The 18,180-nt window shown below is 42.1% G+C and overlaps 1 protein-coding gene across 1 annotated transcript; it reads left to right on the forward strand.

Annotated features, from left to right (window-relative positions):
- Nucleotides 1–790: 790 nt before the first annotated feature.
- LOC120304405 (neuronal pentraxin-1-like) lies at nt 791–16,544 on the forward strand. Its single transcript, XM_039334903.1, has 6 exons — nt 791–866; nt 9,974–10,830; nt 12,385–12,565; nt 15,048–15,295; nt 15,431–15,610; nt 15,689–16,544. The coding sequence occupies exons 1-6, from the start codon at nt 791–793 to the stop codon at nt 15,896–15,898; spliced, it is 1,752 nt and encodes a 583-aa protein (XP_039190837.1). The 3' UTR covers nt 15,899–16,544.
- The last annotated feature ends 1,636 nt before the right edge of the window (nt 16,545–18,180 follow it).

Here is an 18,180-nt window from a genome sequence, read left to right on the forward strand (position 1 = left end):
GTTCCTTTCCTGCACTCCATCACGCACCGTTCCACTGTTAACCCTAGGATCGGACGGGGGCGGAGTCCCCCCTCCTCCCTTTTGTGCAGTTCCTTCACCCTTTCGCATATCACTCATTCCATAGGGTGGGGGGGAGTGTTCAATACCCTACCAATACCCCCGTACGCCCCAATCCCATCTTGATCTGTCCTACTTATCCTTCGGGACTGCGATGCGGGTCTCTCCCCCAACCCCGTGCTGTTCTCATTCAGCCCCAATCCCCGGTGTTCACCCTTTACAGAGTTCCTCTGTCGTAGCCACAGTTGTTGTTCAACCATATGTCCCCGTGTCAAATGTACCGGAGAGGGGTGTCTCCCTTCGTTCGCTCGTGACCGAGTTACCATTGTTTGACTGACAGCGTCATTTGTAGAAGGCTTGTCTGTATCACTGTCTTCAGATCTCACTACGTCCCGTCCGACCCCTGATCCCCCGGATCCCACCCCATTATTCTGGATGTTATCCTTTATGGTGGAGGAGGAGATCCGGGGCTCGATAGCCTTCTTGGATGTGTTGGTCCAATGTTCTAAGGATGGATCTCTGAATATGAAAGTCTACCGGAAGCCCACCCACACGGATCAAATCCTCCACTATTATAGCAATCACCCGGTCTTCCATAAAGTTAGCTGCATCAGGATGCTGTTTAAGCGGGTACATTCGCACTGCAGCATGGTTGAGTTTAAGGCGGAAGAAAGGAGGCACCTGTTCCATACCTGCCGACTGAACGGATACCCTTCGAGATTCATAAAATGACATGGCATGGTATCTGAACCCCGAAGTAAACAGCAGAAGGAAGAACCCATGGCGCAAACCGTACGTGTCTCCCTACCGTATATCAGCAATGTTTCCGAGGCTACAGCTAGACTGCCAGCCCCTCATAATATAAAGGTAGCCCACAAGCCCAATCAGACTCTACGATCAAAGGTTATGCGCCCTAAAGACCAACTTCCTGCCGCTGAGAGATCGGCGGTAGTCTATAGGATTGATTGCATGGATTGCCAGAGCAATTATGTAGGCAAAACGTTGAAAAGATTAAAAACCCGCCTGCATGAGCATAAGTTGGCAATTAGGAGAGGCGAACAATACTCGCAGATATGGGCTCATATAGCCGAATACGACCACCATTTCGACTTCGAGAACACACAAATGTTGTCCAACGATGCTACAAAGGGAGGCTGTTTGCTGAAGGAAGCCTGGTTCTCAGGAAAAGATTAGGTTAACTGGCATATGGACCTGTGCTTAGCTCACCAGGCATTAAGGACATGGAGCATAGATCGCCGCTCCAACTGTTGGAGAGAACCGGGTTGTAAACTGTACGGTAGAGGGAAGGATATCGTTCCAGACGCCCTGTCCAACTATGCAAACAGAGCCCCAGTTAACATCCCGTATGCCCCGAGTATCCATCTGGCGCCTGGTCATTAACAGATCAGTTCCAGCAAGCAACTGCCGCAAGTTTCTCCATGATGCCTTAAAGGCAGACTGCCCCTAGAGCGCAAGGATAACATCCAGAATAATGGGGTGGGATCCGGGGGATCGGGGGTCAGATGGGATGTAGTGAGATCTGAAGATGGTGATACAGACGAGCCTTCTACAAGTGACGCTGTCAGACACGTAATGGTAACTCAGTCACGAGCGAACGAAGGGAGACACCCCTCTCTGGTACATTTGACACGGGGACATATGGTTGAACAACAACTGCGGCTATGACAGAGGAACTCTGTAAAGGGTGAACATGGGGGATTGGGGCCGAATGAGAACGGTGCTCACCAACACCAGACCGAATGGCAAAGTGCTATCAATGGAATGGCGGCAAAGAATGTTTTCGGTGTGTGCAGAGAAAGAGACGCTGGATTGAACAACAAACCGAACAGGATGGTGAACGGGAATGAGGACAAGAGAGAGAACAGTATGGGGTGGGGGGAGAGACCCGCATCGCAGTCCCGAAGGATAAGTAGGACAGATCAAGACGGATTGGGGCATACGGGGGTATTGGTAGGGTGTTGAACACCCCCCACCCTATGGAATGAGTGATATGCGAAAGGGTGAAGGAACTGCACACAAGGGAGGAGGGGGGACTCTGACCCCATCCAACCCTGGGGTTAACAGTGGAACGGTGCGCGATGGAGTGCAGGAAAGGAACGCACATGGATGAAAGGGGTGTATTTAGAGCGCAACTCGATCAGCTGGGGCCGGTGACGCGCTCCAGAAGCCAGAAACAGGCATTTAACGATCATATATAGGTTCTCTCTCAGCGTTTGCCTTTTAACCCTGATGATGTCGAGTGTTATCGACGAAAGCTAGGTTGATTAAATTCTATCTTTTTACTTATTCTCTTGGTGATCGTTATTTTAGCAATATGATATATATATGTGTGTGTGTGTGTGTGTGTGTGTGTGTGTGTGTGTGTGTGTGTGTGTATTCAAAAGATAAAAACGAGCACCAGGAGGTAAAACAATTAAATGTTTAATAAATAGATAACCTAGCTTTCGATGGCTGTATTGCTGCCATCGTTGTCAAGGTGTTAAAAGCCAGAGGGTGGGGGAGCTCGTTTATAAGCACAAACGCACCTGCACACGGCTCATAGACCTCGTTATGGGGCCCGGTTGATTGATCCTCCCATCACTCATGTCAGAAGTATTTCTGAGTTCTAAGTTCTTGCAGCTGATTACTTCTCTGTTGCTTGCGGCTCCTAGGCTGGGAGGCGAGCATTCCATGTCACTTTGTACCAGAGTAACTTGTGTAACTGCAGACCGATCCTGCGATGAAATCCGGGATCCAGTTATCTCCCTCCCCCGTGTCTGACGTATCACTCTCAGGGGGCATGCACCCCATCCGTGCTCCCATCTTCCCCTATAGCCCCCAACCCGCTGCCCTTCCGTGCGTGGGATGCACAGCAGTTCGTTGCGATCTCCGTTCCTGTCAGTTTGGCGTCTGATTCAACTCTCCCCTTGGAGGAAATTCCAACTGTGGTCTTCGTGCGTGCGCCCTCACGCTTCCACCGTGCTACTTGGGAATGTGTGATGGGACCCTTAATGGGGTGGTTGCAGTCATCATCCACTCCAGGGGTTCCGATCTTCAAACAGGCATCCAAGCCAGGTACAACAAGCGAATCCTCCGGAACGCAAGCACCAAAATCACCGTGAGGAGAGCTGTCTTGTTTCATCTCAAGAGTTGGGGGGGAGGAGTGCTCTATACCGTTCAGTAGGTCAGACGCAATATCGAGGAGGGGGAGGGGGAAGGGGAGGAGTGTTCGGAGCATCCAGGGCACTAGGGGGTGGGTTGCTGTTGTCAATAAATTCTTCGTTCATCAACGGGTGCGCGCAGGAATTGCTAATAGCTGGGGGCACTCCGGATGGTAGGATCGCCCTTACCTCGTTGTCTATCTCTTCGTTGGGACAATCGAGATTGCAAACAGTGGGGTGCTTCCTCCGTCTGGAACAAATGCGTGCCTCCCAAGCTTTCATGACCTGGTGTGCAGGATGTAACTCCACACATTGATTAATAGACTTACAGTCCGAGAACCAAGCCTCTTTAAGGAGTCTGCCGCTCTTGGAGGCATCACTAGCAATAACCTGCACCCCATTGAAATCAAACTTGTGTCCAAGCTCTACCATGTGAGTGAGGATCTGTGAATAGTGCTCCCCTCTTTTTATTGCCAGCTTCTGTTCCTGTATTCTTGTCCTTACTCTTTTAGAGGTTTCTCCCACGTAATTACCTGGGCAATCCATACAATGGATTCTATAGATCAGATTTCTCAGTAACAGGGAGTGGATCTTTCAACCTCATGATACAGGAACGCAACGTGCAGTCCGCTCTATGTGCCACCCTTATTCCATAGGGTGACAATAGCCTAGCCGTGGCTTCAGAAACGTTACTGACATAGGGGAGAGTAATACGTGTAGTCTGTGGAAGTAGCTCCCCAATAGGTGGGTTATGGGGAGGTCTGGACAGAGCACTGTGGCGCCTGATGAATTTATTGGGGTATCCATTACGTCTACAGGTGTGGAACAGGTATTTCCTTTCTTCAGCCTTAGCTTTGGCCGTGCTGCAGTGTGAGTCAGCTCTTTTAAAAAGGGTTCTAATATATATAGTTGTTGTTGTTGTTAATTGCGAAATCGTGTCCGACCCATCGCGACCCCATGGACAACATTCCTCAAGGTCTTCCTGTCCTCTACCATCTTCTGGAGTCCATTTAAGTTCACACCTACTGCTTCAGTGACTCCATCCAGCCATCTCATTCTCTGTCGTCTCCTTTTTCTATTGCCCTCTCAGCAAAGGCATTAGGCCCTTCTCCAGTGAGTCCTTCCTTCTCATTAGATGGCCAAAGTATTTGAGTTTCAACTTCAGGATCTGGCCTTCTAAAGAGCAGTCAGGGTTGATCTCTTCTAGGACTGACTAGTTTGAACGCCTTGCAGTCCAAGGGACTCGCAGGAGTCTTCTCCAGCACCATAGTTCAAAGGCCTCAATTCTTTGGCGCTCAGCCTTTCTTATGGTCCAACTTTCACAGCCATACATTGCAACTGGGAAAACCATGGCCTAGACTATACGCACTTTTGTTGGCAGGGTGATGTCTCTGCTTTTTAGTATGCTGTCTAGATTTGCCATAGCTTTCCTCCCCAGGAGCAAGCGTCTTTTAATTTCTTGGCTGCAGTCCCCATCTGAGGTGATCTTGGAGCCCAGAAAAATAAAATCTGTCACTACCTCCATTTCTTCCTCATCTATTTGCCAGGAATTAAGAGGGCCGGATGCCATGATTTTGGTTTTCTTAATGTTGAGTTTCAAGCCAACTTTTGCACTCTCCTTCTTCACCCGCATCAAGAGGCTCTTTAGTTCCTCTTCACTTTCTGCCATTAGAGTGGTATCATCTGCATATCTTAGGTTGTTGATATTTCTCCCGGCAATCTTAATTCCAACTTTTGATTCATCTAGCCCTGCCTTTCTCATGATGTGCTCTGCATATAAGTTAAATAGGCAGGGCGACAGTGTACAGCCTTGCCGGACTCCTTTTCCAATTTTGAACCAATCAGTGGTTCCGTGTCCAGTTCTCACTGTTGCTTCTTGACCCACATATAGGTTTCTCAAGAGACAAATGAGATGGTCTGGTATTCCCATCTCTTTAAGAACTTGCCACAATTTGTTGTGATCCACACAATCAAAGGCTTTAGCATAGTCAATGAAGCAGAAGTAGATGTTTTTCTGGAACTCCCTAGCTTTCTCCATGATCCAGCGTATGTTGGCAATTTGATCTCTAGTGCCTCTGCCTCTTCAAAATCTTGCCTGTACTTCTATTAGTTCTCGATCCACATACTGCTGGAGTCTAGCTTGTAGGATTTTAAGCATAACTTTACTAGCATGTGAAATGAGTGCAATGGTGCGATAGTTTCAACATTCTTTGGCATTGCCTTTCTTTGGAATTGGAATGTAAACTGTCCTTTTCCAATCCTGTGGCCACTGTTGAGATTTCCAAATTTGCTGGCAAATTGAGTGTAGCACTTTTACTGCATCGTCTTTTAAGATTTTGAATAGCTCAGCTGGAATACTGTCACCTCCATTAGCTTTGTTGTTGCTCAATTTTCTAAGGCCCATTTCACTTCACATTCTAGGATGTCTGGTTCAAGGTCAGTGACCATCTCATTGTGGTTATCTGGGGCGTTAAGCTCATTCTTGTATAGTTCTTCTGTGTAGTTTTGTCATCTCTTCTTAATCTCTTCTGTCTCTGTTAGGTTCCTGACATTTTGGTCCTTTATCATGCCCATCTTTGCATGAAATGTTCCCTTCATATCTCCAATTTTCTTGAAGAGATCTCTGGTCCTTCCTATTCTGTTGTTTTCTTCTATTTCTTTGCACTGTTCATTTAAGAAGGCATTCTTATCTCTTCTAGCTATTCTCTGGAATTCTGTATTCAATTGGGTGTATCTTTCTCTTTCTCCTTTGCCTTTTGCTTCCCTTCTTTCCTCAGCTATTTGCAAAGCTTCCTCAGACAGCCATTTTGCTTTCTTGCATTTCTTTTTCTTTGGGATGGTTTTAGTTGCTACTTCTTGTACAATGTTGCGAACTTCCATCCATAGTTCTTCAGGCACTCTGTCTATCAGATCTAATTCCTTAAATCTATTTGTCACCTCTACTGTATATTCATCAGGAATATGATTTAGTTCATACCTGAGTGGCCTAGTGCTTTTCCCTACTTTTTTCAATTTAAGCCTAAATTTTGCAATGAGAAGCTCATGATCTGAGCCACAGTCAGCTCCTGGTCTTGTTTTTACTGACTGTATAGAGCTTCTCCATCTTTGGCTGCAGAGCACATAGTCAATCTGATTTCTATGTTGACCGTCTGGTGATGTCCATGTGTAGAGCCGTCTCTTGGGTTGTTGGAAAAGAGTGTTTGTTATGACCATCGTATTCTCTTGACAAAATTCTATTAGCCTGTGCCCTGCTTCATTTTGTACTCCAAGGCCAAACTTGCCTGTTATTCCGGTTATCTTTTGGCTTCCTACCTTAGCATTCCAATCCCCCATGATGATAAGGACATCATTTTTTGGTGTTAATTCTATAAGGTGCTGTAGGGCTTCATAGAACCGGTCAATTTCATCCTCTTCAGCACCAGTGGTTGGGGCATAGATTTGGACTATTGTGATATTGAATGGTTTGCCTTGGATTCGAATTGAGATCATTCTGTCATTTTGGGGATTGTATCCCAGTATTGCTTTTCCTATTCTTTTATTGACTATGAAGGCTACTCCATTTCTTCTGAGGGATTCTTGCCCACAGTAGTATACCTGATGGTCATCTGAGTTAAATTCACCCATTCCTGTCCATTTTAGTTCGCTGATTCCTAAGATGTCGATGTTCAGTCTTGTCATCTCTTTTTTGACTACGTCTAGCTTGCCTTGATTCATGGATCTTACATTCCAGGTTCCTATGGAGAAAAGATCTTTACAGCATCGGACTTTCCTTTTACCACCAGATATATCCACAGCTGAGCGTCCTTTCGGCTTTGGCCCAGTCGCTTCATTGTTTCTGGCGCTACTAGTACTAGCCCTCTGCTCTTCCCCAGTAGCCTACTGGATACCTTCCGACCTGAGGGGCTCATCTTCCAGCGTCATATCTTTTTGCCTTTTAGTGCTGTCCATGGGGTTTTCATGGCAAAGATACTGGAGTGGTTTGCCATTTCCTTCTAGTATGTATGTATGTATGTATATATGTATGTATGTATGTGTATGTGTGTGTGTGTGTATATATATATATATATATATTTGTTTTCTGAGGTTTTCGCGGGTATTTGTATATAGACCTATATATATATATATATATATATATATATATATATATATATATATATATATATATACATACACACATACACATACACATACATACATACATACATACATACATACATACATACACCCAGCCACGCATTGCTGTGGCTCAGTCTGGTTAAATGGAAAAAAAAGAAAAGAGAAAGAGCATGTTTGTAATATGTTTAATTTCACAATACTTGTGGGTATACAATATTTTTTGTTGTTCCATTGTCTGTGCAGATATAGAGATTGTCTGAAATCGTAGCGTGTGTTGCTTTTACGTCCAACAGATGGTGCTGTTTTTCCAAAAAGCATGTTTTTACCTGTCACAGGTGTGACATCTATATAATAGTAGGTATATAAAAACATAAAAACACGCGTATTCGAATGCAACTTTGTGTCAAAATTTCAAACCAATCGGTGAAGAACTTTCGGAGATTTAAGATTTTGAACAAACGAACATTTACATTTTTATTTATATAGATATCACCATACATATATGGTGATTTGTGAGATGCATATTAATGGTTTCAACTGGAGGCAAAAATACATTGAGGGAACAAAATATAAAAGATTACACTTTTCATGAAAAAGCATTAGGTTTCTTTTTAAAAGTCCCTCAAAAGTAAATTTGTATTCATATTAATACAGTAAGGTCATTGCTTGTCACAAATTCAAAATTCTGAATAGTTGTTGGATTTTACTAAAAGATTCCACTTTAAATGGCCTGGTAGCATGGATTTTAAAAGAGAAATATCTCTGCACTTCATAATTCCTTTTTCTGGTCTATATTTAATCTTAGATGTTAAATTGATCCTAAGAGGGTACTTGTATGTTAAAACTGGATTATGATTAAATCCAGATTAAGTTAGTGACAATTGAATCACATTACACTCAATGAAAACAAATTACTATGATTTAATTTACGCTGCTCTGCTGTAGAGATTTATTTGGGCGCAGGTCCCAGAAAGAAGCAATTGGATTCCTAGATATTCCTTCATACCATTATACTCTTCAGTCATTTCTTTGCAGTAGAAACAAAGCTTAAATTAAAGAAACACACATTAAGTGTTGTCCTATTCCAATCTGTATTTTTCATTTTCTTTATTATAAATGCCCAATGGCCTAATCTAGATTGGGAGTCTTTTCTTTTTAAATTGGGAGGCTGGTTGAAGGACTACATTTTCCATCGCTCATGGGTGGGGATTCCACATTGGACTACTTTGCTCTACAATCAGATAAGTAACATTGCAAACAAGCCAGCATATGGCCTAACTTACATCTAGATTTAGAACAGATGAAACTCGTGGGTTAATAGTCCTTCAACCTTAAATTAATTCTAGCATTCAGTGGTTAGGAAATGTAGAGAGGAAAATGCAAACTATCAATATGGGTGAATAAATTGTCTCTTATGAGAGAAATCAAAACTTGGTAGAAGAGCTTCTAAGACAAGAGGGTCAATATCTATCACGACGTATTGTGACTTTTTTTGCGTTGCCAGAGCTGGGTTGGGTACAGCCTCTGTGCCGGCACTTTGACACCCCTGTTCTAAGATCTACAGTTTCTAAGCCTACATTGAAATGGTCATCAGGACTATTGTTAAGCACAGACTCACCTGTGGGCCAGGTACCCTATTCTCAGATTGCTGAAATATAGTTTTTTTTCCTCATTTTTATAAAAACACTATAAAAACTCTTGGTTTCAAAGAAAATACCATGTTGGAGGTGTCCTGAACTTCCCAAGCCTTGGGACACTGGAATACATTGTGATAAATGTACCACTAATTTAATATTGGGAATGTAATGTTTATATTTTGGTTCAGATTGCTTTGTGTTTTTCATATAGTTGAAATTATCTGATTAGGCCCTTGGATGGAAAGGCATGGTCTATCTGTAGATCATTTAGCTATGCATTAGAGGTGTGTGTGTGTTTTACCTACTTGGCACAATTGTCCTTCCTATTATTGTTGAAGTTTCATGTACTCTAAATCCAGCTGGAAGTGATACACTCTGGGTAAATAATTGCCATTAGAAGAGAAAAATAGGAATAATTTCATAGCTTGGATTTAATTTATTTCTTCTTGGCTGATACCTTAATTCTTCTGCGTGAAGCTTTAGCTTCTCAGGAGGGGTTTTATATATAGGCTGCCAGGCTAGAAGCCTTAGCAACAGAGAGGAAACGGTAGGCAGTGGTGAAGGCAAAAGCTTTGCTGTAACACTTTAAGCCCATTAATTTCTCAGTCTCCAAGGGAAACGATGCTTTGCTCCTCATCACCAGTGGATTTGGCAAATTAGACAGGAAGGAAAGGCAGGAAAAGTACAAAACCCACCTGACTATAGTGCCTGGATATCTGCTGGCAGTTTGGCTCTGCTGAGAAGCAAGAAATTGATATTTGGGAAGGAGGAAAAGCTTCAGTTTCTGAGACAATGGAACCAGCCATTCTGGGTATTGAAGGCTTGGTGACCCGGTAAACCAAACATGACTTGAAGAGCTTCATCTAGAGTATCTTCTCTCCTGTCAAAGACCTTTGTATCTCCTTCTTGATAGAGGTTGAATTTCTTCTGGTGGAATTTGATTGGCTATCTAAGAGAAGATCTGGATAATGGATGCAGGATTGAAATCTGTTGTAGAATAAGATTCTTCAAGCTCTAAAGACTTTGCCTTTCTGGAAGTTATCATCTGCTTCTGTGGCTATCTAATCTATCCTGAATTGCCCAGCCCATTTCTATCCCCACTCCTATCCTTTTCCTATCCACTAAACATTCCACCTTTGGTGATCGCAATGCACTGGACCTTGCTTTGTCTCGTCTTTCCCCCACTACTGATAGCCTCTGAACATGGTTTACCTAAATTTATCTGCAGTCCTATGCCATTGGATATGGATAGTGGTTGCCAGTCAAATGGCCATCAACGACATGGAGGCGCAGCTAATGGTGCAGGCAATGGCCATTGGGTGGGGACTCTAGAAGAAGCTAAGGAAACCATCCTGCATCTGAGGGAGACAGTGGTGCATCAAAAGGAAATGATCCTTGACCAGAGGGAGACCATGAGAGAACTGACAGCCAAGCTGAGCCGCTGTGAAACTCATTCCCGGAGGCATAGTGAACATCATGGAAATCATCAGGAAGAGAATCATAACCATAAGCACAGCCATCATGAAGGTGGGCATCGGGGTCATCATGACAATGGCCAAAGAGGACATCATGAGGATGCCCACCAGCCTCATCATGAAGATGGCCATAGGGGACACCGTGACACTGGCCATCGAGATCTCCATAAAGGCCACCATGCCCAAGAGAATGAGCATCATCAGACTGCAGAACCAGGGAACCACGAACCACAGGTTGGGCACAACGCTCATGATTCTTCTCACAAGGGATCTACCTCTGCTCAGGCTAATGCTTTGGAAGATCCACCTAATGAGGCATCTGCTGCAATACATCAGATGGAGAGAATGCTGAAATCCCTGAAGGAGAGACTGGAGCACTTACAGGTATTAGCTTTTAACTTATCCTTCTCAATGCACTTAATCTATCTTCTCAAATCTATCTGTTCTTTAATTACTTGTTTATTATCCATCAATCCTAATATTCACCTTCACATTTACAACCCTTATCCCCTCTTTATTTCAAAATTTGTCCAAAATGCTGATCAGCCAGCAATTATTGTAAGCATTTTTATTCTTGTTCCATCAATTTTCATCTATGATCCTTCATTTCATCGTCTCTTCTCCCTCGTTCTGCTTTATATGATCAAAGCAAACAATTCTAAGGAACGTTGTTACCTTCCCTTTAAAAGCTAAATACTCCCCACACATTCAGATTTCTACCAGAATTATCTCCTCACAACCAATCTTCTTGCTTCTTCTTCTAATCTTTCCAATGTGCCTACCTACCATAGTGTTAGTCTGGAAAATGTATGGGGTGAAGGGGATATTTTAAACATAATTATCTAGGCTCCCTTGCACAACTGATAGCAACATTTGGACGAGAAAATCGCCATCCAAAGAACGAAAGGCAATGACGAAGAAAATAGCGGGAGTTGCTTTGCAGAGGGAGATGGGCAGCCGAGGAATAAAATGAAATAAAATTAATATTAATTAAATAAAAATAAAATACAGATGGGATGGAAGGAGGGATACCTTTCAAGAAGAAAAGGTACTGAGAAGTATAGTGTATAAACTAGGCTTTAGTATATTTCCTTTCTTTTCCTTAAGTCATTTAATTTTTTAATTATTTCTTTTTTAATTCTTTGCTTTGAAATTGGCATAACTTTGCTTAGCCAAAAATGAAGGAACATGATAGATGGACACACAAACAAGCACACAAACATTCTTTCTCTCACACACATATGTACTATATGCACACCCACACAGAGAGTATAAGGAGCCTGGGTTCAATTCTGATTCCATTGAAGCTTCAGATGGAGCAAAGTTATTCAAGGCGATCTTTTTGTGTGTGGAGTGGCTATTGCAAAATTAGCAAAAGTCCCTCCTTTTAGCAGAACTTCCTTCTGGAGCTCCAGGCATTTCTTTGTTGAGTGACAGGGTTAGTGCAGGAAGGCAGCTAAATTTAGCATCCTCTATGTACATGCAATGGAAGGAAGACCCATTGGACTGAAAAAGACTAAACAGACCTGCATAGGATTGCATTGTAAATGGGTTAAATGGGGGTAAAAGCAAGGCACAGAACAGGAAGAGATAGTGTGTATGGTACCATTAGTGGGAATCTCATTTCAGGCAAGAAGAAAACATACCATCATTTGCAAATACAATCTAAAATTCGGCTTGGCCGACGTATATGCAGGAACTCAGGAATTGAACCAAATGCTTCATACCAATAATAGCTTTCAGGTGGAATTTTAAGGAAGGGAGAGAGGCAGCACAATAGAGGTGGTCTAGGACAGGGGTAAGCAACCTTGGCTCTTTTATGACTCGTGGACTTCAACTCCCAGAGTTCCTGACCAGTTGCCTACCCCTGGTCTAGGAGAAAGGTCCAGAGAAATGGCAGACTATTATTAACATGAGCACTTGCCATGACTTCTCCAGCACAACTGGAATAGTTCAACCTTCCCCACCTCCATGTGGGATACTCTTCAGGAAAAGATCAGCATGTTGGAGCATCAGATCCATGAGAAATCCAATACTTCAGAACATCAGACGCACAGCATACCGAAAGCAACAGGAATAAGACAAAGGCATGCTTCACATGGACGCACGATGGAGAAAGGTGAGTAACTAAACCTGAGTTTTCAGGTGGGTAATGTTGCAACCCTCTTGTGAGTCCAAACAGTCTTGTGATACTTTCCAAAGCTTTGTAGTAATAAAATTAATTTTTAAGGTATTAAAAAGAAAAGAAAAGAAATTGTGATGTTGCCAAAAGGAGAAAGGAGACTTTGGTCCACATTCATGAGGTAAAAATGGATGGAGAAACTGCTAAATAAAAAGAATTAATAATAAAAGATGGGTTTAATGACAAGTAAATGGACAATTAAGAAGCCAAAGGTTTAGAGGGATGTTGCCAAGTTTGTAGACAAATGGAGAAATAAGAAACATTTTTTTCCTAGTGATGCCCTCCTGATATCAGAGACTATAATTCCCAAATTCCCAAACATTAGATTTTGAATCATACTGCCTGAGTAGTAGAATAGGGTAATGGGGTGGAGAAGGCTGACAGCAGGATATAATTAGATCTGAGACAAATGGAGAAGTTCAGTGATTTATCATTTGCATATTGCTTTTTCTATCTCATTTTCTCTCAAAACGCTCTCCTTGTCTTCACAACTGGTTTTATGAGATAGCTAAAACTGAGAGACAGTGATTGGCTCAAAGCATTTTCCTAGTCATGCTGAAATTTGAATATGAATAGTCCCACTCTAACCCATTTTAGATTTTAATTCTCCTCAGACCCAATTATCATAGACAGTGACAAAGGATTACGAGAAATGTTAAGCCCAGAACTTCAAGAGGTATGATGCTTATATTCATTTAAACCTGATTTTTTTTTTAAAAAAAAAGCCGTATTAAATAAGTTTAGGTAAATATGTTAATGAACATTTCAGTGGATGAGAAACATAGGTTTAAATACTTGGTGAATTATTTTATTTATTTTATTTACTTCTGCATTTCTGGAGAATCTGAGTAGCATATAATCATATATGCATATAATCATATAAGTAATCATATGAGTAGCATATAATCATATAATCATGCCTCGAAGCCGTGAGAATCTGGATGGGGGTTAACAGACTCAGGCTCAATCTTGACAAGACCTAGTGGCTTTGGATGTTGCCTCCCAAGGATCATGTCGACTGTCCAGTGTTGACTCTTGCGGGGGAAAATATACCCCTTCGGAGTGGGTTCGCAACTTGGGTGTCCTCCTTGATCCACAGCTGAATTTGGAACATCATTTGACGGCTGTGGCTGGGAGGACCTTTGCACAAGTTCGTCTGTTGCACCAGTTGCGACCCTACTTGGACCGGGAGGCTCTCCTTACAGTCACTCATGCCCTTGTCACCTCACGTCTGGACTACTGCAACGCGCTCTACATGGGGCTATCCTTGAAAAGTATTCGGAGACTACAGTTGGTCCAGAATGCAGCCGCGCGAGTGATAGTGGGTGCTCCTCGATACACCCACGTTACACCTATCCTCCGTGAGCTGCACTGGTTGCCTATTGGTCTCCGGGTCCAATTCAAGGTGTTGGTTATTACCTTTAAAGCCCTATATGGCTCAGGGCCAGGCTATTTGCGAGACCGCCTACTACCTCATAGTTCCCTTCGTCCGGTTAGATCCCACAGGCTGGGCCTCCTTCAGGTCCCGTTGGCCAAGCAGTGCCATTTGGCGGGGCCGTGGAGGAGGGCTTTCTCTGTGATGGCACCCACGTTTTGGAACCAGCTTCCCCCGGAGATTAGGACCGCTCCCACCCTGTTGGTTTTCCGTAAGTTGCTTAAGACCTGACTTTTCCGGCAGGCCTGGGGTTTATAAAATCTGACCCCTGGATGACTGTTCTTGTACTGTTTGTTTTGTTATGTTTTATGTGTTTTTATTGTTAGTCGCCCAGAGTCCTCCAGGAGTGGGGCGGCTTATAAATTTTAAAAATAAAATAAAATAAAATAAAATAAATAATCAGCAGGAATGGAGAAGGACACCAAGATGGATAAAAGAGAATGATAGTTTGAGGAATATTTAAAATCTCATTATTCTACAGGACAGAAAGAGAGATGAATGGACAGAATGAAAAAAAGGGGGGGGGGGAAATGAACATTGTTTAAAAATATAGCTTATAAAACCAGCTATGTGTGATTGATGTGGAGCAGAGATGATCTTGAATAGTGATAGAAATCATATGACAGTGTTTTGACAGCTCAAAATGAGATGGGTGAATGTTATCATTTTTTATGTAGTGCCAATGTAGAGAATAAGAGAAGAGACCTCTCCTTTAAGATCTTTATATCACCAAATCTAAGTCACGAAAGGTGTCAGAGAAAATGAAAGGGAGGCAAGGTAATCAAAATAAGAAAATTTGGTAAAGTTCATTAACTTTGGCCTGGTTGACAATGGTCATGGGATTCCATTAATGGAAAGAACGTGGCAATCCTGGAGAATCAATTCTTAATAGGTCAGCAGATCAGTTGGCAGTATATGGCACTTCCCCTCCATTTCCCTGTGTTGCAGTGTACTGCCATGTTTCTGCTTTCTTCTGTCCTCCAGGGAACAAGGCAGATAAGCATTCTGAACATTTTCATGTGGATTTCCCCCTTCGCACCAACTACATGTATATCAAGATCAAGCGCACTCTGCAACGTGAAATCTTTGCCTTTTCCATCTGTCTCTGGCTCAAGTCAATTTCATCCCCAGGGATAGGCACACCTTTCTCCTACTCAGTGCCCAACCAAGCCAATGAAGTGGTGCTTATTCAATGGGGAAATAACCCTATGGAGTTGCTCATCAATGATAAGGTAGGAGAAATATCTCTAGTTGTTTATTTGTGCAGGTTATTTGAAGGTGTTAAGTTTGGTACCTTGTCATGTTCATAACTCTCAGGTTTGCTCATTCCCATTTTTAATTGAGCTTTTCTGTCCTTTGCTTTGCAGGTTGCCACTTTGCCATTAGCCGTTAATGATGCCAAATGGCACCATATCTGTGTGACGTGGTCAACTCGGCATGGCACCTGGAAATCTTACCAGGATGGTGTCCAAAGAGGGAGTGGGGAGAACCTGGCTCCTTGGCATCCTGTGAAACCTGGAGGTGTTTTCATACTAGGCCAGGAGCAGGTAAATAGACTTCGCATGTTCCATCACTATCGTGCATGGTTCTTCTGAATACATATTTATTGCACTCTTCTTCCACAGGACACTCTTGGTGGGCGCTTTGATGCCACTCAAGCTTTCATTGGGGAAATGTCAGATTTCAACATGTGGAGCTATGTTGTGACACCTGCTGAAATTTACAAGATGGCAACCTGTAGTAGCTCCATTGGTGGTGATCTTATCAATTGGACTGAAAACTCTATAGAACTTCATAGAGGAGTGATCAAACTACCATATAATGCCTGCCACTAAAACTCAACCAAAGAAACATGGACATAATATTCTCTGGAAGAGAAAGATACCAAATGGTTAAAGGTAAAGCATGGGAGGATCTCAAGATTTATTTCATACAATGGTGGAAAGGGTTGGGAATTCAAAATTTCCAGGTTCCTTGACATAAGAATGGGGGCCTTTATGTTTGGGATGCATGCAACAAAACGAAAATGGGTATGTATGCAGCATCTAATGGTAGGAAAATCTTAAGATCCAGAAATACAGTGAAGTATAATTTGGAATATATGTTTTATGAAGTTGAGCAATTTTCAGAATAAGAAACATTCCCACCCATGATAAACCTATACTGTGTATTGGGATTTTCTTAATGTAGGAGCAGGAAAAAAAAAAAAGTTCCTCATGATGACAATATGGCCAATAGGACACTTCATTCTCAAGGCCTTGATGTGTAGCATTGGTCCATTAGGAAGATGTTTATGATAGTCCTATTTTTGACTAGTAGTTTTCTACAGTAACATTTGAAAATATGCAAGAGAGGAATGGGAAAAAAAGATGGCGCAGCAGTTAGAGTGCAGTACTGCAGGCCACTTTAGCTGACTGTGTTCAGCAGGTCAGCGGTTCAAATCTCACCAGCTCAAGGTTGACTCAGCCTTCCGAGGTAGGTAAAATGAGGACCCAGATTGTTGGGGGCAATGTAAATATATATATACATTGCTTACTGGTGTACACCGCTTAGAGAGTGCTTGCACTTAAAGCGGTATATAAGTCTCATAAATAAATAAATAAATAAATAAATTTGCTGGGGTTTTTTTTCAGAATCTTTAGAGAAATAGATGAACACCTTACCAGGTAAATTGGTTGGCTGATATCCGATTGTCATGTTTTATTTAATTTTTATATTGTGTATTTTATTTCTTGTAGGCTTCCTAGAGTCTTGTAGGTGAGATGAGCACTATATCAATCAATCGATCAATCAATTTCTCAGACTCATTCATTAATCTAGAATTAAGCTCTACACACCAACATGGCTCATGAAAACAATAAAAATGTCAAAGGATGGCTTGTATGGCTTTCTTATAGATTAGACATGTGACTGAACAAATCTCAGCATTTCTGTTCAGACATTTTCTACCAGCTTAGTGGACCTTTACCTTCTTCTCAGGAAATCATTGCCAAAACCCATCAGGTCTAGAGGAAGAGTTGTATAGTGTATGAAAGACATACTTCTATATCTTAGTATTTAACTTTTTCTGAATTCACCATTTTTCTGCCTCTCTTTCCATTCCCCTCACCCTCCATTAATTTAAATAGTATTTATGTACTGTATATATCTCTTCTAAACTTGAATAAAGCTATGCTTGAAAAAAATGTTCCAACTGTGAATGAACTAATATAACCTGGATGTAGATCTGGACATGGACTGAACCAAAATTAGAGGCTGTGTTAACCAGCTCTAGAAGCCCTAGGTCAGACTTTGCAAATATCATGAAGTAATAGTAGTAAAGTTGGAAGGGACCTTGGAGGTCATCTAGTCCAACTCCCTGCTCAGGCAGGAAACCCTACACCATTTCGGACAAATGGCTGTCCAGTCTCTTCTTAAAAACTTCCAGTGTTGAAGCATTTACTGCTTCTGGAGGCAGGCTGTTCCACTGATTAACTGTTCTCACTGTAAGGAAGTTTCTTCTTAGTTCTAGGTTGCTTCTCTCCTTGATTAGTTTCCATCCGTTGCTTCTTGTCCTGCCTTCAGGTGCTTTGGAAAATAGCTTAATTCCCTCTTTATGCAGCCCCTGAGATATTGGAATACTGCTATCATGTCCTCCCTTGTCCTTCTCCTATTATGCATCACTGCAAAAACCATGTTGACCAACATTCTGCTATATCATAGCAAAAACAGTTGTATATCATTGTGTTAGATGTTTAACCCAATCCATCTTAAAGGTGACTATGAAAATGAAAAGGTTGGGTTAGGGTCAATATAGCATAATTCATATTGGATGAATGAATATAACATCATTTGTGCAAACTGATGGCAAGACTCAAAATTTTTGGAAAAGTCATCACCCAGTAGAAATCTGTGCTGAATACATAGAACTTGCTTGATATGTGAGGAGAAATTTCTGTGTTCTGTTTTCAGCATTATATATAGAGAGGACAAAGGTTCATTGAGGAATATCTAAACCTTCAAAAAGAAAAACAAATATATCCAGCATTCAGTGTGGATAGTCATAAATGATGTCTGAATTCTCCTTGTACTGCAATTTTGATCAGTATGCTGTGCCTGAACCTGCTTAGAAAATGCT

This window comes from Crotalus tigris, unplaced genomic scaffold, assembly GCF_016545835.1.
Source record: "Crotalus tigris isolate CLP2741 ecotype Arizona unplaced genomic scaffold, ASM1654583v1 scf7180000017639.5415321, whole genome shotgun sequence".
In the NCBI taxonomy this organism is placed as follows: domain Eukaryota; kingdom Metazoa; phylum Chordata; class Lepidosauria; order Squamata; family Viperidae; genus Crotalus; species Crotalus tigris.